Source organism: Hemicordylus capensis, chromosome 5, assembly GCF_027244095.1.
Source record: "Hemicordylus capensis ecotype Gifberg chromosome 5, rHemCap1.1.pri, whole genome shotgun sequence".
NCBI lineage: Eukaryota > Metazoa > Chordata > Lepidosauria > Squamata > Cordylidae > Hemicordylus > Hemicordylus capensis.
In genome coordinates, this window is record NC_069661.1 from 66,408,351 (window position 1) to 66,431,602 (window position 23,252).

At 44.0% G+C, this 23,252-nt stretch overlaps 1 protein-coding gene across 3 annotated transcripts; it reads right to left on the reverse strand.

Annotated features, from left to right (window-relative positions):
• Positions 1–1,050: 1,050 nt before the first annotated feature.
• On the reverse strand, positions 1,051–14,627 carry FGG (fibrinogen gamma chain). 3 transcript variants are annotated; one of them, XM_053256826.1, is made up of 10 exons: positions 14,417–14,627; positions 14,270–14,314; positions 13,704–13,887; positions 13,512–13,605; positions 11,707–11,837; positions 8,335–8,468; positions 8,035–8,219; positions 5,082–5,359; positions 3,934–4,146; positions 1,051–3,334 (listed from the first exon to the last, which is right to left on the reverse strand). In XM_053256826.1, exons 1-9 carry the CDS (start codon positions 14,477–14,479, stop codon positions 3,953–3,955), a joined length of 1,308 nt encoding a protein of 435 aa, XP_053112801.1. In that variant the 5' UTR covers positions 14,480–14,627; the 3' UTR covers positions 1,051–3,334; positions 3,934–3,952. The 3 variants fall into 3 exon arrangements, with proteins under 3 accessions (XP_053112801.1, XP_053112802.1, XP_053112800.1); XM_053256827.1 differs by having other exon boundaries at positions 3,983–4,146; positions 14,417–14,626; XM_053256825.1 differs by having other exon boundaries at positions 3,237–4,146.
• Positions 14,628–23,252: the final 8,625 nt, after the last annotated feature.

Here is a 23,252-nt window from a genome sequence, read left to right on the forward strand (position 1 = left end):
AGCTCTACTGCTGGATCAGGCCATGGCCCAGCATCCTGCCTCACAAGTGGGGAAAAGAGTGAAATCTCCTTCTCCCTCGGTGCTCCCTAGCACCTGGTGTTCAGGGGCATGCCTGCTCTGATCTTGATGGAAATAGATAGCTACCATTAGCCAGCATGGTGTAGTGGTTAGAGTGCTGGACTAGGACCGGGGAGACCTGAGTTCAAATCCCCATTCAGTCATGGTACTTGCTGGGTGTCTCTGGGCCAGTCACTTCTCTCTCAGCTTAACCTAATTCACAGGGTTGTTGTAAAGAGAATCCTAAGTATGTAGTACACCACTTTGGGCTCCTTGGAGGAACAGTGGGATATGAAATGTAAAAATAAAAATAAAAATAAATAAATAAATATTATGTGAAGAAGTCGCTTTCTGATGCCACCCTGCCTTTATACCTATACACTGTATCAAACAGCATATGGAAAGACAGTGTGCTGTTGGTTCCAAAACAACACTGTGCAGCGTTATAGAATCATAGAATGTTAGAGTTGGAAGGGTCCCTGGAGGTCTTCTAGTCCACCGCCCTGCTCAGAGCAGGGAACTGCAACAGCATCCAGTATCATGATTACAAAGCACTAAGCAAGGCCACATTATATGGCAAACCGGCAAAGTACATTATAGGGCAGCTCAGCATCTCCAATGAATTTTGCTTTAATAGGGACAGTTTGGTTTTAGTATCCCATGCTGAAGAATAAGCTGTCTGAGCAGAGAGTGTGTGTGTGTGTGTGTGTGTGAGAGAGAGAGAGAGAGAGAGAGAAAATGAAGCATACATGAATTATTCTCTAATAGTTATTTTATTATTATGCACTAAAATCAATTGTAATTACTCACTAAAAGGCTGTGGTAGTATTTGGTTCAACTAGCTTTTTATTCCTAACAAAAATAATGTGATCTGCATGTGAAAGAATAATAATTGACAAGGGGAAAAAATAACTTGGCTTTCAAAGTGAGAGAGAGAGATGCCATTTGTTGCATTAACATCTTTATAAGGAATACAGTGATTCAGGCATGAGATGTGTTTGTTATCAAATTACCAAATTTGATAATTTGGAGCTTTTATTCACAAAACTGCATGTTTAAAATTCCATTGTACAGTTTCAATAAAACATAGGTGCTGGTTTTAAATTAAGGGTCACTTGACAACTGTCAGATATATGCAATTAGCAGGTTCCGACATCATGTGGAACCACGGTTTATTTTAACTAAGATTGCTTGAACAGACCTGGTTTGGTGCCACAGATGGTCACCAAGGGGCTGCTCTCATAACCATCCATTTCAAGGCAGGAGGCAGTAAACCAAGCCACGTGACTTGTGTGGAGCCAAGGAATCTTACCAATCCAGCCCTCCCAAATCTCTGTAACCCAAATCCTCTACGGTGCTCTAAACTAAGGTAGGAGGACAACAGAGCCCAGCCATTAAAACAATAGAGAGCTGCAGCTATAGGGGCTTTCATCTGTGAATGTTCCACTCTGCACAGCACATACTATGCTCCAGTTTGGAACAGCTTCAGCAGGGCTGGTCCCACCTCCTGTCCCTTCATGGACTATCAGAGGGCAGCTGACAATATTCTGAAAGTTTGGCAACTTTCTACTGATGGCTTGATGAATAATGGGATACAGCTTTTGATATTTGGCAGACCCAGTTCCAAACTTCTGCTCTACAGATGGCTGCTGCTGCAATCATCTGGTTGCTGGGTTTATAAACCCAAACAGAGGTTCTGGTCATCTGGGAGTAATGAGATAGGAATGCTCCTGCTCTTCTACACTTCCACCGCCCCCAATGGTGTGAGGATTGTGGGAACAAGCCTCAGATCTTGGTTTGTTTCTCCATATTGTGTATTGTTTGGGTCCTACTCCTTCTTACCTCCCATAATCTAGGCTTGCCTTACTCTGTATGAGAGCCCTGAGAGAAGGGAGCTGTTGAAACAAATTGAGAGTCGACCTCAAATGTGGGTTCTTTTATTTTTATTTTATTTATTTATTTTTACATTTATATCCCACTCTTCCTCCAGTGAGCCCAGAGCGGTGTACTACATACTTGAGTTTCTCCTCACAACAACCCTGTGAAGTAGGTTAGGGTGAGAGAGAAGTGACTGGCCCAGAGTCACCCAGCTAGTTCTGATGTCATGCAAGACTATAGTTAGGATAAACAAACCAGCTTCAAAATTTGGGTTCAGATTGTGGTTTGACTGCCCAAAATAAACCACAGGTGACTGGTGTAGGTTCAGACATACAGACTATTACATTTTTTAGACGAAATATAGCTCAGTTCCATGTGATGTCTGATCATGCCCAATGTAATAGTATAATGGTTTTATGTGGCTTTTTCATATTGAACTAAAGATAAAGATAACTAGGAATACATATTCAGACATATAAACTAATATTTGCAAGACATCTCTGAACCTTTTCATAATTCTCCTCATTATCTTTATGGCAGCTAACAAGTGGTTAGTGGCACTTCTTGTGTGTGTGTGTGTGTGTGTGTGTGTGTGTGTGTGTGTGTGTGTATCTATCTATCTCTCTCTCTATATATATATATATATCCGTCAAGTCGATTTCAACTCCTGGCACCTGCAGAGCCCTGTGGTTTTCTTTTGGTAGAATACAGGAGGGGTTTACCATTGCCTCCTCCCACGCAGTATGAGATTATGCCTTTCAGCATCTTCCTATATCTCTGCTGCCTGATATATTACCAGCGAGGATTCGAACTGGCAATCTTCTGCTTGTTAGTCAAGCATTTCCCCACTGCGTCACTTAAGGTGGTGTGTGTGTGTGTGTGTGTGTGTGTGTGTGTGTGTGTGTGTGTGTATCACATCACATCACATAATACACACTCTCACACAAACACATGTGTGTGTATTAAGCAGACATGCTGAAAAATAACTACAAATAGTGGTTCTAATCCAGAGTATCTTTTGCCCATGTAAAAGGAGGCTTGCACACACGAGGGAAAATTGCAATTTGATTGTTGCATATAGACCCAAACTAGATAACTTCAAGTTTCAAGCTTTTCATGCATGTGCCACAATGGGAAGTCGTTTACTTTTTTCCAGAAGCTAGTGCAAGGTTGTTCATTTTTTTGAACTTGTGCTTATGCTGTACATGTAGAATGTGGGCTATGAATGTCTTTTATCCCATTTGTGGGGGTAAACATGAACATTTAATGATTTGATTTTAGCATCAGACAGCCAAAGCAGGTGAAGGTTATGTGAGCTCAATGTACCATTTTATAAAAGTAATATGAACTTGCCAAGTTAAAAATCTTTGTCAGACATGCTCTTTTAAACATCGCCAACCTACAACAGAAGAGAAAAAGAGCAACTGTAACTTTACTTTGAAGAAAAGGCTGAATTATATATGCCGGTAATAGGAGTTTTAAAACACAAAATATAAAAAAAATCTGCTGAATTGGATCAAAGGTCCATCTAGTTCAGCATTCTGAAATTTAGATTCTTGGAAATCTGAAAGTGAAGCATGATGCAAATGTCCTGCCGTTTTCCCCACAACAATTGGTATTCAGAAGCGCCTTTGAACATGGAGGTTCCATTTAGCTATAATGGCAAATAGCAGTGGATAACCCTATCCTCCATTAATATGCCTAATCTCCATTTCAAACCATTTAAGTCAACATCCACCACCACATCTTGTGGCAGTGGATTCCACATGTCAGTGACACACATTTATATCACTTGATTTCAAGTTTTTAAAAAACCATTTGAAGGGTGTGAAACTATTAAGAAAGGTGTGATTTTGAGGCAACACATCTGTATTTGTTAGTTAAATGGGCTACACAACACTCAGAGAAGGTGAAATAACTCTGAGAATATTCTCCATAAAAGAGAAATATGAACCTCAAGGTTTGTTCAAGTTTGAAGTTATTATTAGCTAAATTTACAATTAAATTTGTTATCTGTTTAAATGTCTCCTCGGTTTCCTGTGCCAACCTCTTTTACTCCTCCACTCTGCTGTCCTTCTGCTACAAGTCTGCTATGAAGAATGACTTTCATTGTTGTTTTCTTCATGGAATACCACTGAGAACGCCAGGTTGCCCAGGTAATGCCATTGTCGTATCCAGCTGGACTGGCATCTTTCTCAGTATAAACACCACCTAAAATGCAAGGAACACACAAAAAACATAAAGGACTTGGGGGACTACATCTACACAGATTTAAGAATGATGTTTGTCCAGCATAAAGTATATTTAACATTCCTTCTGTTTCTGCCTCCAGCATTTATGTTGACTCCCTGCTAGCTGGGCAAAGAGATACCTTCAAAGTAGTGATATTTTTAATATGAAGCAGGGGGAAAGCAACTGACCCTATTCAGCCCCAGTACTACATCCGTCCAGTGGCTGTGGTGTCTATAGTGTTTCTTTTTAGAGTGTGAGTCCTTTGGGGAAAGGGAACCTCCTTCTTTTTATTATTATTTTGATGTAAATGACTTTGACAATTTCTTTTACTGAAAAGCTGTGTGTGTGTACACACACACACACACACACACACACACACACACATGAAATAGTAGTAATTTCTATAGCCAAGCCCTAAGTATATATATTAATTCAGAAGTCCAATTGAGTTCAATGGGAATTACTCCCAAGTAATTATGCTTTGGTTCTGAGCCTCAATAAATATGTAATATATAACATGTCCTTCATCCAGAAAAGAATGCTCCCTTTTCAGCCTTAAATTCATTATTTCTAGATTCATCTAAGATATGAATTGAAGGCTTACTCAACTGGAAAATACACACATCCCGTGTCAGAGCACAGCAGATGCTTTAATCCTTGAAAAACTGAAGAGACTAAAGCCATGATCCAGCCAAAATGTAGCATGCTTAAGTCACACTGATGTCAAAAGAGAATTACACATGAGTGGACTAACTAACATTCTAATAATTGAATAGCTAAAGTAAAAAAGACAATGCTCCTTGCAGTTCAGCTTCAGGAGGTGGGGAAACTTGGAGCAGAATCTCCCCTGAGAGACACTCCTTCAGATATTCTCTCTGAGTACACACAGAGGTTTATATGGTTGAAATTATTACCTTGATAATATTTGCCATTGAGGTGAGCGGCATGGCATTTGTTCATCCACCACCCAGATCCATCTTCTTCAGCACAGTTGCGTTCAGATTTATCATTGTCATGGTCATATGTGCTGAACTGCATGCCATTGTGGGAGGTAAAGAATTTGTCACTTGGATCAACTCCAAAGTCAAAGCCATCAAAGGCATCTCCAGCGTCACCGTCTATAAAGTAGGTGTAGCTCAGGCGATACTTATCCGCTTCAGATCCCACTTTAAAGTTGAAATAATCAGCACGGCTGTTTTTCAAAAGAAGAAGTTAAAACTCCTACATTCTAGAAATATTATTTCCTGCTATTTCTGATTGAACAAGGTAAATTGTATTTCATGATGCAAGGATTTCAAGAACTGGAGACATTTTCACACCCACCTGGAGGTGTGTATAAGTGTGCACAAGCATAAAGAAGCATGAATCCAAGTAAAAAGGGGCCATTCACATTACTGCTTTTTATTATTGTTGATTACATGTCATTATGGTTTTGGTTTGATCACACAAGCAGCTCCCCCCTGATCCATTCCACCCTCTTCTGGCCAATTAGGTTGTAGAAGAGGCCCCTGTCTCCTACTTCTATTTGGCACATTCACCTGTCCCAGGTAGTGAAGAGAATGGTGGGGAGCACATGTGTGTGCGCATGCATGGTGGCTGTGCATCCCCCCAAATGTAATTTTCCATCTTAAAAAAAAAATTCCCACTGTTCCTGCACAACAATAACTGCACACTAGATCAATGGGATGTTGGAGATGAACTTCCAGTGCATCGACCTTTTGCACCAACTGTCCTAATGACCACTAGGGGCATTGGGAGTAGAGACAGTGAGTCAGGGTCTCCCCCTCTGTCCCTACTCTATGACCCCTGAACTGACTCTGCAGCACTTCCTGTGCTGAGTCACAATCCTTCCTTTCCTCCTAGAGAGCAGATGGAAACATCTCTCTCTCTCTCTCTCCTTACCTATCCACTATGTAGTCCTTTAGATTAGAGATAGGTCTTTCCTATCTAAGTGTATTTAACCAATAAATATTTAGTGTTTAGTCATACAAGGATCTCCATGTGTTTTCTCTAAATAGCTGCAATATCCCAACCATCCTCTGCTACTTACTCTGTAACTGGAGTGTGTGCTCATTCCTTAGTGCTCTGCTGTTTTACCTATTGTGGGTAAAAATCAACAACCTCTAACATGGGAAGCTATTGTAATGGAGCACTAACTCCAAATCACATTTTATTGTCTCACTGGTGGTGGAGTCCAGGGGGCGGGAAGCTTCCCTCTGGAATGGAAGCGCTTTTCATCTTTAGTGTCGCTTGGAGATTTAAAAAATAATAATTTCCCAACAGTGTTTTTGTGCAAGAACTCCAGTACACCAGTCCATTAGAGCAACTGGAAGATCCCATTGCAAAGGATATCTCAGGGGACAGCAGAGCACAAGGCCGGCCCCCTCCCCACTCCTCAGACGTCAGGGAACTGTTGTTACTCCTTTCTCTGTTTATGAAAGGAACGTTGCCGGGCTGCTCTGATGTATTGGTGTTCTTGCACAAGAACAATTGGAGGCTCTCCACACCAGAGAGTGGAGTGTGGAGCAGTGTGGGGAGCCTAACCGGGCTCTGTGGGGAAAGCGGGCTTAGCCCGCTCTCACCACAGACAAGAAGGGAGCCATCCCTGGGCAGCCAGATTGGGCCACCTACATGATTACCGACTTTGACATAGAGCCGGAAGGGGCGGTGGGGATCGGGGGCCGCTCAGCCCCTGGAAGGTGCTTGTTGGAACCTCCCAGTCTGGGGTCTCCTCGTGAGTTGATGCGGCACAGAGTCACACCACGGCATCTCACAATCAGAAGAATGGGGTTAGTGGAGTGCTTAGGGGTAGCACAAGACCGCGCACGGAACCTGCAGCACATGACCACGTGGAACCTGGCTGGCCTCTCTTAGCCCAGTTCTGCGCAGTCATGAGAATAGCCTCTTTGTGTTTTTGCACAAGAATACTAAAATATATTAAAAGCGCTTTCTATCAGCTTCAGGTGATATGTCAGCCACACCCATTTTTGAAGGAAAACGACCTTAAAACAGTGATATATATGCTGCTAACCTCCAGTCTTGACTACTATAATATACTCTATGTGGGACAGCCTTTGTATATAGTCTGGAAACTACAGTTGGTGCAGACTGCAGCAGCCAGAATGGCCTCTGGGATAACTCAGAGACCAAGCATGGAGCCAGCCGAATGGTGGCCTGGGTCCGTCCCCACTAGGCAGCCTCTCTAGCAACATCCCGTGTGCGTAACGTCACAGGGATGGGGTGTGGTTCGGGCTCCAGAAGAGCCCCGAGAGAACTCCCCCAGATGCCCAAGCTACGGAGAGCCCCAAGCAAATGCTCCCCTGTCCTTTTCAGGCAGAGTTTACTCCCTTAAAGCATCTATTTCCCTTTCTCTCCCTTCAGTGAGGGAGAGAAAGGGAAATAGATGCTTTTCAGGCAGCAAGTGCTGCCTGAAATGACAGGGGAGAATTCGCTCGGGCTCTCTGGAGCGTGAGGCCATGCCCCTTTTGCACATGCCATTCCTGCCTTGGAGGAGCTACTGCCAGTCTGTGTAGATAATATTGAGCTAGATGGACCAATGGTCTGACTTGGTATAAGGCAGCTTTCTCTGTTCCTATGTATGGCTTTAGCTGTTGCTGCCATTACCTCCGCCTAACCCATTAAGCATTATAAGCAGTGGACAGTCTTCAGGGATTCATTGTGCTACACCTTGGCAAGGGAATAGGGAGCTTAGAAAAGGCAGTTCCCTAGCAAAAATGCACAGCAGGGGCTTGAAGTGCCTCAAAGATGCACTCAGCTGCAGTTTGCCCCCAAGAGCATGAAAGCAGTTACAGCTGAGAGTAATGAATTCAATGCTACATTAATGAAGGAATCTTAATCACTGAATACCTTTTTTGTCCACTCCAGTCCTCCAGCTCTATTCGCAGAACATATGGAAGAGTTGTCTGAGTGGTTATTAAGTGGATTTTTTCATTTCCCAGCCAGTACTCTGTCTGGTCATTTGGTGACAGGTGCCCAAATCCTTCCTTGTACTGTACCCAGTTTCTCTTAAAATCTTCACTCCCATCAAGCCTCTGATAAGAGATTGGAGAGTAGAGGGGGGAAGAGGGGAGATGAACAAATTTCCTATTCATTTCATATGACCAACCTTGCATTATCTTCCATTGATTTAACTGACAGACCACATACCCTCTGAAAAACTGTCCACCCGTTGCCCAGTGTATCCATTTCACAATAGACCAGGAATTGTTCCTTGGCTTTGGTAGGTTTGATGAAGTAGAGGCCACTTTGCCTGGCACCGTTATTGGCAATATCTTGACAATCTATAATAGACAAAAAAGAGCCATGTTCCGTCGTTGATTATGGACATTTTTACTAAGCAAGACTGTGAACACATGTCTTCCTGTGAAACACAACCGTCCTGTGAAACTGGTTGGCAGGGATTTGAACCCAAGTGTAAGGTGCTGGAGGAGATCTCAACCCAGGGATGTTTACAGCAGAGAGTCTGTACTTATTATCAGAGCCTGAGCCCGAGCTCTGCTGTGGGAGTCCCTCCCAGGCAGAGGAAGTTATCAGTTGGCTCCCTGCTGCACAGCAGCACAACTCATATAATAACAGGTGGATCCAATACTGCAGCTGTTCAGCCCAGGTGACCCGAGGAATCAATAAGGACCTGGCTGGTCCTATATAACAGTTGCTGCAGTTATTCTTCAATCTGTGCAACATCACCTGTCTGATCAACAGCTTTGCCTTTTCTTGCTCTATTTCATCTCACCCTGCCTTGCTTCGTCTGCATAAACCAGTACGTGACTACTCACCCATCCTTGACCACACCTTCTGATCCTCATCTGCCTGATTCAGACCTTGACCCTAGCCTGTTTGGATCACATCTGCTATCCCCCCGTCCCCCCCACACCATCCTCACTTGCCTCCCCCAGAATTAGACCATCTAGTTCAGGGATTCTCAAACTTGGGTCCTCAGGTGTTATTGGACTTCAACTCCCATAATCCCCAGCCTCAGTGGCCTTTGCTTGAGGATTATGGGAGTTGAAGTCCAATAACACCTGAGGACCCAAGTTTGAGAATCACTGCTCTAGTTGCTGTCTGCCTCAGAGCCGGGCCAAGGTCTGACACCAGGTCTCCCTGGTCTAAGGCCAAAATTCTACCCAGTGCACAACACTAGCTACAGCTTTCAAATAACTTATTCTAGATTTCAGTGGAGTTATTCTTGAATAAGTGATTTCAAGATTTTTACCAAAGTGCTTGGTACAGTCCAACATACTACAGTATACATAACTACTCTGAAAGTTATGTTTGAAATCTACATCCATTTTGTATATATCCAAAGTCATACCAGGGTTTCAGGGACTGGTTTGTATGATATTTGTCCCAGCACATGTGAAGAAGGAGGGTGTGTGTTTAGAGTGCACCTATTGGGACGTGCTTCATGGACGTCTCAACGCCCTCCTGGTAGGTCCCTTGATCACATGTGGGAGCTGAAGGGCATTTGGATAAAACAGCCCACACACGCAATCAAAGGATGTACCAGCCGGGTGTCAAGATGGCTGTGGAGGATATCCTGACAGGCGTGCTCTTGGTGTGCCCCATCTTTCTTCGCAACTGTGGGGATGATATAATTTCATCTGGCCCCTAGGAATATGAACACACACACACACACTTAAGCCTGTTAAGCATATAAAGTAATAACATGTGACAACCCACACACAAAATTGCCATGCTTTCTCCTCTACTGACATGTTTCCCATAAAGTCTGAAGCATCCTTTAAAGTACTTTAAGCATTTATACTTTGTCTATACTGCTTTTTATATTATGATAGTTTTCTATAGGTTGCACAGTGCACTGTAAATGGCATTAAATAGCTAGAAAACCCAGCTAATGTGTCAGTCTCTGAGGCTCCAGTGCTAAACATGCTTTAAGAGCAGGATTCATGGATCAAGGTGCTAATGGTTGGCAAGTAGAGAAGGCTATTTAAATGGGTCACAGTTCTGTCTTTTTTTGCACCCCTGACCAGTTCTTGAGTCTTAAGAACATGTCTTCAAATGGATGGACTTCATCCTCTATAATAAAACCCTAAGTGAGTGTCCGTGGCTTTGGAACATTGGCGTCTGCGTCCCTGTCTCCCTGGGTTGTTCTGGGCCTGCACAAAGCGCAGGCCCAGAACAGCCCAAGGGAGACAGGACCGCCGACACCAGGCGGCCATGTTGGCCGGGAGGGCAGAGGCGGCGGTGGCGGCCGCCACAGGGAGGCAGAGGCGGCGGCTCCAGGCCAGCCGCGGGTATCAAAGACGGCCACGGGGAGGGCAGAGGTGCAGGTGCCCGTGTGTGCGGGCGTACTCACAAGGAGGATTCCCGGAGCCCAGCAGAAGCAGGACACTGACTCGCAAGTCAAGGGGGATTCCCGGGCGATAAGCCTCCACGTGCCTACTCTGCAGGAAGCCCCCTGGCTCCCAGTGAGCCTACTCTGTCGCCAGCGTACCGCGCTCCGTCAACTCACCCAGGTAGCGCACCCACGTGTCCCAAAAAAGGTCCACCGCCTGTGGCGGGGGCTGGTCGGCGGGCGACCCCATGGCCAGCCGGGCTCAGCAGCGCCAATGCGAGCCGCTGGCCGATGGCAGGCGGCGTCCCAGGCCAGCACTGCAAGTCACCAGTGCAGGCACCACCGGCGGGGCCCTTCGTGGCGCGCGTCCAATGGAGCTCGCCGAAGTCGAGTCCCCAGGGCAAGCCGCCTTCCCACTCGCAGCCTGCCCGGCAGGAGTGCAGGGAAAGCCGGCGACGGGGCTATGGGCTGCGGGGGCAGCACTCTGCGGGGGCGGCGCTCCCGGAAAGGAGAAACAGCGGCGGCGGCCCCGGAAAGGCAGAAAGGAGAAGGTGAGGCCGAGAGCAGCATACCCCCCCTCCACTAGAACCCGTTATTAAAACGGGCTTACAAATACTAGTGATTGATAATTAATGAAGGTAAAACTGTTGGAGATGAACTTTCAGTGCATCGACCCTTTGCACCAACTGTCCTAATGACCACTAGGGGCATTGGGAGTAGAGACAGTGAGTCAGGGTCTCCCCCTCTGTCCCTACTCTATGACCCCTGAACTGACTCTGCAGCACTTCCTGTGCTGAGTCACAATCCTTCCTTTCCTCCTAGAGAGCAGATGGAAACATCTCTCTCTCTCCTTACCTATCCACTATGTAGTCCTTTAGATTAGAGATAGGTCTTTCCTATCTAAGTGTATTTAACCAATAAATATTTAGTGTTTAGTCATACAAGGATCTCCATGTGTTTTCTCTAAACAGCTGTAATATCCAAACCATCCTCTGCTACCTACTCTGTAACTGGAGTGTGTGCTCATTCCTTAGTGCTCTGCTGTTTTACCTATTGTGGGTAAAAATCAACAACCTCTAACAAAAACAGAGGTATTTATCAACCAGCTCACATACAGAATTGCCAGTGTGCAGTATATCAAATAATAACTATTATCATTATCATTATTATTATTATTATTATTATTATTATTAATAACAGGAATTATCTGAAGTCATTCTTACCTCTTCCAGTTCCTTCCTGTATCTGGACAGTATCTTTGCACGGCTGTTGACATTGTGCCTCAAGCTGAGCAGTCTTCTGCTTTAGTTGTAGAATCTTGTTATTGTTTGACACTACTGTATCCGTCAGTTGTCTGAAGATTAAAAATTGAATTTATTGGAGCAATCCTTGAAGCCATATACATTTCAAGCCAAATCTTGTGAATTTACATTTGGTATAGGCAGGGGTCAAGAAATGTTGATTCAATTCACCAGATGGACAAAAATCTTACTGGTCAGATGGCTCCTCAAGCTATGTTGGTGCACATGTGCTGTTGGGAAGAAGCCACACCAGCCTGCCACATTGCATAAACACAATTATACTGGGAATAATTCCCATTTAATTCAATAGTAAATTAATTCAGTGCATAAGATTGCACAGTAATTTAAGTTAGCAGTATTTGTATCTAGCAGGACAGGGATCTTACTGAAGAGCTATTCAAGGAACAATATACATCCCATATTTATCTATCCCTCAATCCACCCATTTAAAAAAACAAAAAAAAACCTGGGAGTTTTAACTGAAATCAGTTAATGTTGCCAATATATATAGTGAGGTCATTCTCATGACCATTATACCTGGCAATGCGGAGGGCTGGGGTGGGGGAGGCAGGATTGTTCCTACGTCTCCCCCCACCCTCCACGACCAACTGTTTCTTCCCCGCCATGTCGCTCACAAACCCATATGATTGCCCCTGTGGCAAGCGGCATGGCATGCTGGAGGCTGGGGAAACAATGCCCGGCTTCCAGGAATCCCACAATGCACCATGCTGCTTGTACAGTGCATTGTAGGCATTCCAGAGACCAGGTCACTTCTTTCCCCAGACTGTGATTAAAATGGCTGCCGGCAGCCCAGAGGAGCTGCTGGTAGCTTGGTCACACTCATGACCAGGTGGTGTGGTAGGAGGGTGTGAGCCCTCTACCTGAGTTTTACCATGAGCCCTCTACCTCAGTTTTAGCCCAAGTTTAGAACCCGGGCTACCTGGAAGAGGAGTGCTGGGATCAGGACCAATCCCAGTGGTTCTCACAAACAGCCCAAGTAGGGCTGTGCTAGCCCAGGTAGAGCTGGTCATGAGAATGACCTCAATAATTACTAGAGAGATGTTAGTTCTGAATACGTCTGGCTGCTGTTCTCTTAGATGTTTGATTAACTGTCATTCTGTTTTTACAAACCTGATTTATTTTCTAAATTATTTTTAAGCTTAAGATTTCTGCATTAATGTATGTGGCTTATACTTTAGTCACAGTATTAAGAATGATCATATTTAATTAAAAAGGGAATGAATAAATAAGCAAACAAATGCATGTGAGATTCATGGCTAGGATTCTGTGCTACTGCGACAGAGTGAATTGCATACTGAAATCAAAATAAATAATTAACTATGAGGCTGGTTACAAATCCAAGTTAATTTTTCTAATAGACTACCTACATTGTGCTTTTTAAATGCACAAGAAGCGTCTGGTGCAGCCCGATACCAACCATGTTTACTTGGAATTCAGTCCCACTGTGTTCAGTGGGGCTTCCTCTCAAGAAAACATGCATAGGAGTGTTTTTAGCTAGGCAGCTCCATATTCTTGGTGGGCTGATATTAAAAACCCTTAACAGGTAAAGGAATTTGTCTGTTTATGCAGATAACATCCCAACAACCTAAACATTTCATTTTGTATCTCTGTAGAACTTCTGTGAGAAAACTAGGTGAAAAGTAGTGAAATGAAAGCAAACAAAGCAAATATAGCCTTTATCTGAAGCAAAACCTGAAGACACATACTGTATTGTATTGTCGTGATTCAAAATAGTGTTTTCATATCTGATAATTTCATCGATGATTTTTGAGGACTTTTGAGTATAAGCTGGAATCACATCTGTAGAACAGGCACAAAGATATACAAAACATTAGCGACATCCTACTGTGTAAGCTGGGAAATAAAAGAATGGTACAGTAGTGCCTCTTAGTGCTCACTTGGCTGGCTTGAAGGATTTGAGATGTGCGCTATCCGGATCTGGCGGATCAATTGGTTTGTTGTATCTGAAGAGTTAGAAATCTGCTGCAGAAGATTCTCAAGTGCCTGGAGATCTTGGTCCACCCCAGGCTGATATTTATTCAAAAAATCTGCAATGCCACATGTGGTAGGACAATAGCTTCCCTAAAGGAGTAGGAGAACATTTAATCTTATTAAACAATAAGAAATGTGTAATAAACTGTGGGATTTGCCCTTCCATGCATATGCAGACAATGTGGGACATTAAACTTGTCTGCAATAGAGGGGATTCTAGATAAGAGAGGAATTTAACACAGCATGGCATGCAAGCATATTTCAAATACTGCATGCAGTCAGTCGTCACCTTAAAATACAACGTATTTTAATAATAGTTTCATATTAGCAATGTTTCATATTACTCAGGTTTACTGTCAATAATCTGCTAGCCGTAATCAGTTGCCAGGAGTCGAAACCGACTCGATGGCACACTTTACCTTTAGTAATCATATTAGTAAAAAGTACAAAAATAAAACAGACATTGACTTACAAATCGCTCATCCAAGATGCAGCAGTTATCTCTGGTAGCAACATACTAAGCCGGAAAAGATAAAATGGCACAGTCAGTGATTTTGCTGCTTGACAGTTACTTTAGCCATTCCTTTTACAGATGATCCTCCTCCCCAGTTATACTTACTGCAGTGCAAGTTGAAAAGAGGAAAGACAGAAGAGGCAGCCAGATGTTGAACTTTGGTTTCATTGTGTTTATAGCTCTGACTGCTCCCAAACACTGAAGAGGCAGTGCTTAATCAATGCAGCTCTATGGGCTTCAGAGATCTGATCTTGCTCAGCAGGGACAACTTAAGGGATCATGTGGAACACAGTGGGTTGACACAGTGTTGTAAATAGGCGGAGATGCGGTAGAGGGGGCAGGCTTTTACTGGACTTGTGGAGGTGTTTCCAGGATCTGCTGGCTCTCGTTTTTCCTATTTCAGCACCCATGTACCTCTCACCCACCACGTAACTTTGCAAGATATCCTGTTCAATAAACAAATTGTAGAAGGACAAGTTGCCCTATGGAGCAACCACTTCCGGTAACCATTTGCGAAGCCAGTGTAGTCTAGCGGTTAGAGTGATAGACTAGGATTAGGGATACCCAAGTTCAAATCCCTGTTCAGCCATGAAAATCATGAAAGTCACTAGGCCAATCACTTATCTCTCAGTCGAATCTACTTCATAGTGGTGACTGGTGAGGGAGGGTGGGGGTGGGGTGGGGACAGCGAGAGGTTCCTTTAAAAATAGTTACCGGTGATACTGCCGGCACCTGGAAGATGTGGGGAACAGCGGCATCCTGCCTGGTATCCTGTGCAGCGGAGGCCCCACCTATGGCACTCACCTGGCCTCCACGCATGTGTGACGGCCATTTGCATGGCCAGCAACACCATGCGTGGAGGCCAGGTGAGTGCCATTGGTGGGGCCTCTAACGTGTGGGATGCTGGGTGGGGTGCCACTGCTCACCACGTCTTCCAGGTGCCGGCAGTACCGCCAGTAACAACTTCTAAAGGTACCTCTCGCTGCCCACTCCTCATCCTCACTGGCCACCACTGCCTCACAGGGTTGACGTGAGGACAAACATGACCATGTACACTGCTCTGGGCTCCTTGGAAGAGTGGGATATAAATATACTAAAGACATAATTTGTTATAAACCTGATCCATGTTTCTCAAGGACCTAAATGAGAGATAAAAGAGCTAGGAAGGAACTCAAGAACAGCACCTGGCTGTCACTCACCCTCAAAATCCCAACAGTTAAAAGCTTAACATGTTATTCTGTGATGTACTATAGTGTTAGCTTTTTATTACTGACCCAGAATTAGAAAATGGTTTCTATGCATTTGTAAGCTTCTTGGGGGAAGTGAAGGTTTTCTAAGATTCACATTCCCCTGTTAATTTGCACTAAACTCCCAGAGTCAGAAAGAGATGGCTCCAGCCCATTCTTCTCAGTGGTGCCCTCTTTGACACTATCTCATATCCAGAGATAACAAGCCACTCTAGGAAATCTCTCTGTTGCCATCTTGGGGGCTGCCAGAGTGACATAGTTTGGACCAATCAAATTCATTTCTAGATAATATTTGTGTTGGATTCTTGACATCCTATTTTCATATTATTAATTTGAGCCACAAACCTCCTGCCCAAATAAGAGATGTTACAAAGCTTGGAACCTGAGGTCCATAATAGCATGGCACTGTGTGTCATTTCGGCATAATCTTTTCCCCTTATAAAATAGCAGCAGTTTTGGGGGAATGATCAAGATCTGGACTAGGCTTGTGCCCGAAATGTTTTGGAGGCCATTATGAAGGCCTCTAAAATGTTTCGGCTCCAGGGGCCGTTTCGGTGCTTCGGCACCGGTGGGGGTAGTCCTTTAAGGGCGGGGGAGGGTGCACTCACCCCTCCCGCCGCATATCCCCTGCCAGCACTCCGTTACTTTTAAGCCCCTCGGGGCGGCAGTGTTCCTCCCTGCCGCCCCGTTTTTGTCATCGGCCGGAAGTGGCCGCAAGAAGCAAGTGCGCAAGCGCCCATTGCGGGCGTGCATGCACCCGTCTGCCATGCGAGTGCGTGCGCACGATGGGCGCACGCACGCTTGCTTCTTCCGGCCACTTCCGGCCGATTACAAAAACGGGGCGGCAGGGAGGAACGCTGCCGCTCCGAGGGGCTTAAAAGTAACAGAGCGCTGGCGGGGGATATGCAGCGGGAGGGGTGAGTGCACCCTCCCCCACCTTAAAGGACTACCCCTGCCAGTGCCAAAGAAATTCGTGCACATCCCTAATCTGGACCACACTACACAGGGTCCTTTCTTGACAAAGTTTTCCTTTCCTGAAACTGCTATTAGCCCAGGAGGAAAGCTTTCACTGGAACAAATGGAAGCTCCTCCTTGGGTTTATGGTGGCTTCAACAGGTGGCCATTTTTGTCAGAATCACAGTGCAAAGGGAAAGGGTTAAATGTCCCCTCACCACACAAAGCAGTTCTGATGCTGACCAGCCTTCCCTTGAAGCTGCAATTTTCATCAAAGTTGGGGGATGGGGGCGGGGGTTTGACAGACGTTCAAATGACACACATTTAGCATCATATCTGGTTTTACTCTGAAAGTCAGCCCTCATTGATCAAAAGTGAAATTGTTGTTCCATAGGGAAAAGAATAATAATGGACAATTCATTTGTAGAGGTCAAAATATATCTCTTTGTGATATATCTCAGTTGAGCAATTTTGACCCTTACTATGGCTTATTTACTGATTTCTCAAGAAGCTCTGAATGATTAATGCAAATGGAGATAGAGAGAAGGTTTCTTAAGTCCAGCTGCCTGTGTCCTTTTCTCAAGCTGATAAAAAAGTGACATTTATTTAGTTTTTAAAGAATTGATCAGTTCAAAAGTTTACAAATCAGATAGAGACTCTCTATCCTATTTGTTATGTAAATATAGATTTGACTCAATCTTTGTTAGCTTCTTCCTTCAAAGGAACATTGGAAAGTTCTCCTGAACTTTCCGGGTAAGATTAACCTTTTTTTTTTCCCCATTTAGCAAAACAGAGAAAGCTTGGAAATGTCTCAGTGTTTGTAGTGCAGTTACTGAAACTTGAGTAAAAAGTTAGACTTTCAGAATATTTAAACAACGTGTACATATCAATCTTGTTTGTGTGTTTACATCACAGAAATGGTGGGACCAAAGCAGTACATTTATCATGAAATGAGGACAGCGTGTAGAGCTCATGTTTTGGGATAGACACAGAAACTGTACTTAGCCATCATATACTGAATCTGTTCAGATGAGCCATGATGCTGTGAGAGTGTGAATCCTTTACAGCAGTGATTTTCACTATTTCTCAAGCAGGGATCACTTAAGCAAAAAATCTTCAGTGTGCGAGCCATATCCCACTGCGCTGACCTCTGTGCAGTGCTGTGCTTTCCCCAGATCTGGGGAGTAGGAATGTGCACGAAACAGATTTTGCATTTTGTTTCGGTTGAAATGTGTTGTCAAAACAGTGGTCGACCCAGTTTTTTCAACGGAACAAAACTCTAAATATTTTCAGTTTTCCAGCCATAGGGGACAATGGGGAAACTCTATTGTTCCCCATGAGTAGCTCCTAAGGACACCAAGGTGGGTTGGGTAATAGGGCATTATGGGTGCTACCTACCACACAGCCCGCAAAAGAAATGGGCAAGCAGGTGATTTTAAACAAATTTTTACCCTTTCTCCCAAACCCCTATAGGATCAGAAGCCAGTGCCAGAAAACAAATCAGCAAGGGAAAAACAGGCCTCCAAAATGGCGCTTGAAATATTGAAACGTTTTGAATCAAAATGGGGTTGTCTTGTTTGAGCTTGAAACAGGCCCTTTGTTTAAAGGGCATTTTTGTTTCAAGCTTGGAACACTTGAAATGGCCCATTTTGAGTTACAATGTTTTGACGTCAAAATGTTTTGCACATCCCTACGAGAGGTGTCCTTGAAGAGAAATGGAGCCCCACAGAGCCCCAATGCTATCTTGGAAGGCATGCATGGATGCTGTAAAGCGTAGTCCTTCCAAGCGCTCTGTGCACACCTTCCAAGATGACGCTGGAGCTTGAAAGGCCTCTGTTTCCCTTAAAGGGCAAAGTGCAGAAATGCACAGTGGGAGCAGATGCTTCCATGTGGTGCAGGCAGACTGTGCTGTGTATTCAGCTTTGGCCAGAGTAACAGGCCTAAAAAACAATTCATCAGGGAGCCGCACTTATGCTTAGTGGGAGCCAACAATAATTCCAGGGCTTTGCAGTGAAGAACACTTCTACAGTCACAATACACAGAGGTGCACCTAGGTAATTTTGGAGGCCTTTGGAGCCCCCCCCCCCACCATCCAGAACAGATTGGGGGGCCTCTGGGGTTGTGGAGGGCCTGGACCTCTGCCAGGTAAGAGCACCTCTGACAATACATAAGCTCATATTGCATCCCTCTAGCACCCGGCAGGCCACTTCTGATGATGCAGTAGAGCCCCACAGGACAGCAGCTTGGTTCTTTGTTTTACTTCAGCCATCACTTTCCAGTCATTGCAAAAGAGTTTTGCTCCAGCATTTTGCTCACAGTTTTGTATATGATGAACTGAATGGAATATAGGGTGAGACATTTTCATCCCTGCTGCTTACACCCTCGGATTCTTCGAATATTTGGCACAGTTCCTGAAGCTATGCATGATATTCCATCACCCCTGCCCAAAAGGAGTTAGAAGAATTGCAGCAGTCTTATTGTGCTATGGAATTGCTGGTACACTTGGTTTGGTCAGCCTCATGGTAGTAAAGAAGGAGTGGCTAGAATTGCCTCATTTTAACTTGGCAAATTTATGAACAGTTCAGCCATTCACTACATCTTGGGGGCCAAGCAAATATAAAGGGACTCCCCTTGCAATCATGGTATGGTATTATGGTATGGTATGGTATGGTATGGTATGATCAAGTGTATCGAGTCAGATCAGATTATTCAAGTATTAAATATAGATAGAGGTTTCCCTGTTTGTCAACATTGCTTCAAAATGGTATGAAGTTGGTAGTGATGTAGATAAGAGTATACTGATATACTTGAGGACATATTGATTAATTCAGTCTATCAACTTGCAAAATGCATCATTCCTCATTAATGCCGAATGTATTGTGGGGATTTCATTTATTCTGCAGAATAAATGACAAGAGAAAATAAGGACAACATCTCTGCGCAACACATTTTCAGTTATGAGCAGCACTCCTGAAATAAAAATATCCAGTGCTGCAAGGCCACACCCTGAGGCTGTCCTATACCTTTAAGAACAGGATAGAAGGGGAAACACCACCAAGGCACTTTCCAGACTAGCTGCTCAGCAGCAGCAAAATGCCTCTGTTTGTGCAAGTCGCATCTGAAACGTAAACAGCAAGGGGAGCAGTCTCGTAACAACTAAGAACCCGAAAAAACAGCAACTTTTTCACACCGGATATACAACGCCCTAGCTCTATATCGCAGCAATTAAACAAATTGAAACAAGGCGCTGGAAATGTGAACAGTACTCTGCTGTCCACATAGGGACTGCGGTGTCATGATGCAGGAAGTGTGGGAGCACACTTCTGAGATACGTCCTTACCCTGTTTTAGGGTCTAGTCTGGAAAGCACTCTTGTGCAGCACCACCTGTCATTGACTACTGTGATGGGGAAAGTTGGTGAAATTTTCCTTCTGCACCACACGGGAGACTTCTCAGAATCTGCACCTGCCAATCCAGCCCAGCCAAACTTAAGCACTTTGCATAACAATTGAGTGGGGATGTCAAGCACAAAGTGGTAGGCCAAGACTGTTGTGCATCTGAAGCAGGGCACCAAATGTCTCTCCTCATGTGCACCCTCCTGCCCACCTTTTCCTTTCTTTTTCCAAGCAGCCGTGGCTTGCGACAGCTGCCACTTGATTTCTTGCACCTGTGCATTTGTGACAAATGCACTCACCTCTTCCTCCTCCTTGATGGCGTTGATAGCCACTGCTTGACACACTCTTCTCCATCTCTTCCTTCATGCACCACTGGCTAATTATAAGACGGGAAGAAGTGTAATCAGCCCAGTGGTATCCACTAAGGAGGAAGCAAAGGAGGGCAATGCATGCCTCATGCTGATGGCAGAGGAAGTCAGGAGGAGGAGGGGGATATGACGAGGAACTGCTCCTATGATGGGAGGGGCAGCAGAGGAAGTCAACTTGTTGTCCTATTGCCCCCGACCCCCTGCAGTGACTTTCTTTCTGGCAACCACCTCACTTTGCCTCATGGAAGGAACAGCCCTGTAACCACATGCTTAAATCTCCCCCTTGAAATAAATGGTACTCTAACAAGCTTTTATTTGGTTCAATTGCGCCCTAAATGTTTTTGCATTTAGGACAGATTTAGAAGCACTATTTATTTGTTTGTTTGTTTGTTTGTTTATTTATTTATATGCCGTCTTTCATAAGAAAAAAATCCAAAGTGGTTTAAAGGTAAAGTAAAGGTAAAGTTGTGCCATCAAATTGGTGTCGACTTTTGGCGACCACTGGCCCTGTGGGTTTGTTTTTTTGGTAGAATACAGGAGGGGGTTTACCAATGCCATCTCCCACACAGTATGAGAAGATGCCTTTCAGCATCTTCCTCTATCGCTGCTGCCCGATATAGGTACCAGCAGGGATTTGAACCAGCAACCTCTGGCTTGCTAGTCAAGTTACTTCCCTGCTGTGCCATTACACTACAAATATATTAAACATGCAAAACAATACAAATATTAAATTTCAATATTAAAAATAGAACAAATTTAGTAAAAACATATATACAGTAAAACAACAAAACACAACAATATCTAGAGCAGCAGCAGCATAGAACATAACACTCATCTAAAAGCCTGCGGGGGGAGGGGGAGAACCACATTTTACTTGCTTTCTAAAAGCTGACATGGAAGCTGAGGAGCAAATGCCAGTCAGGAGCTGATTCCAAAGCCTGGGGGCAACACCCAAGAAGGCCCTGTCCCATGTTCACAACAGCTGAGCCTCCCTCATCATTGGCACGTGGAAAAGAGCCCCCTCCAATGCTGTTGTCAAGCAGGCAGGAACCCTTGGGAGCAAGCGATCTTTTAGATATCTAGGGCCAAAATTGTTAATTAATATAGGGATTGTGGTATCTGCCATTTTATTACATTTACTTTCATTGACTAATGGAATAGGATGAGTGCATAGGAATTTTAGAGTGAGAGATCTATATTTCCTTCTTGAGCATTTTCAAAAGTAGGCAGATACATGAATAAATCATCTTTCCAGTGCATGCTTTCAATTTCAACACGTAAATCTTTTCCTTCACTTCCATTCCATTCTCCACAGTTCCATTCCTATGTGTAAGCCCTTGCACTCCAGAAACAAAAAAGGGGGAAATATTTGTGAATATTAAGTTCTGCTGTGCCGTGTGGTGTAAAATAATTTCATTTTTTGCTCATCATCATCATCTCATATAACCATACCCCTCAGTGCTTAATTAGAACACCGAACAATACTGGTGCCCCAAAAATTGCTTACAGCACTTTCTTGGATTGCTTGTGAAGTTGCTGACAGGTTCACCCAGATGCTGAGCCAGAGGAGACTGATTCAGAGGAAAAGTCCACCCTGTACTGAGGTACCTTTGCAGCCAAAGGTATCTCTGCAGATGCAGAGTATGAAATGCCATGCAGCAGCTTTGGAAACAATTTCAACGTCAGAATTTTTATTTTATTTTTTGTTAATTTGTGCCTTGCTTTTAAGTTAAAACACTGCATGATAATGCTTTGGCAACTCATAGATGTTTGAGGGACTTTGGCTCATTTAGAAAAGATTAGTTTTAAGTATTCAGGAGATTGTGATGTATACTTTACCTTGAGTAGAGGAGCAGTGAACTCCATTTGTTAAACAAAGATCTGATGCACTAATGTGCAAGAGATAGATAAATAATCATCTCAAATATTTGTACAATACCTGTACAATTAGGTGAGGACAGAGTCTACAACAAACTCAATTGTTTGTGTGGGCAACTCAGTGGGATCAGACAGAAATGTCAAAATGCAAACAACATGTACTGGGCATGGTATCAACATATGCGTTTGGTGAACTCTATTAAATAACATCATTAGCAAATGAGGATGTGACTTTAACTGCAAAAATTGTTCAAACGGTACTTTATATCTGTTGACAAACAGAATTGCTATCAAATGCCCTGCATGGTTTTTTTAAGCTAGTGTTGGGGTGGCAGCTGATGATTCAGTGTCAGTTGTTGTTTGTACTTCCAGTTGGAACTAAGTTTGCAATCCAGAAGTTATTTGTCAATTTCCTATCTTTTGCCACAGTGTTGAATATTTACTTCTGACCATTGTTTACTCAGTTGTCCCAATACAGCAAGGGAGGTCCCTGTCCACAGCTGCTGCAGGTGATGATTATGAATATATACTTCTTTTCAATAACGACAAAATTCTCAAAACAGTTTATATAGAAAAAGGAATTAGACAATTCCCAAATACTAATTCATCACTTAAAATGTATACAGTGTTAAAGTAAAGTGTGCTGTTGAGTCATTGTCGACTCCTGGCGACCACAGAGCCATGTGGTTGTCCTTGGTAGAATGCAGGAGGGGTTTACCATTGCCTCCTCCAGCGCAGTATGAGATGATGCCTTACAGCATCTTCCTGTATCACTGCTGCTGCCCAATACAGATGTTTCCCATAGTCTGGGAAACATACCAGCGGGCATTCGAACCAGCAACCTCTGGCTTGCTAGTCAAGTCATTTCCCTACTGCACCATTAGGTGGCTGGCATTCCCTAAGAGGAATACCTTATAGTGTTCATATGTAGTCTCCCATTCAAATACAAACCAGGGTGGACCCCGCTTAGCAAAAGGGACAATTCATGCTTACTATAACAAGGCCAGCTCTCATGCTTTCACATAAGTGTAGTTAAGATATAGTCCTGACACCCTCAAAGTCAAGGAGAAGGCAAAATCTATGGAACCTGAGACTGTGTC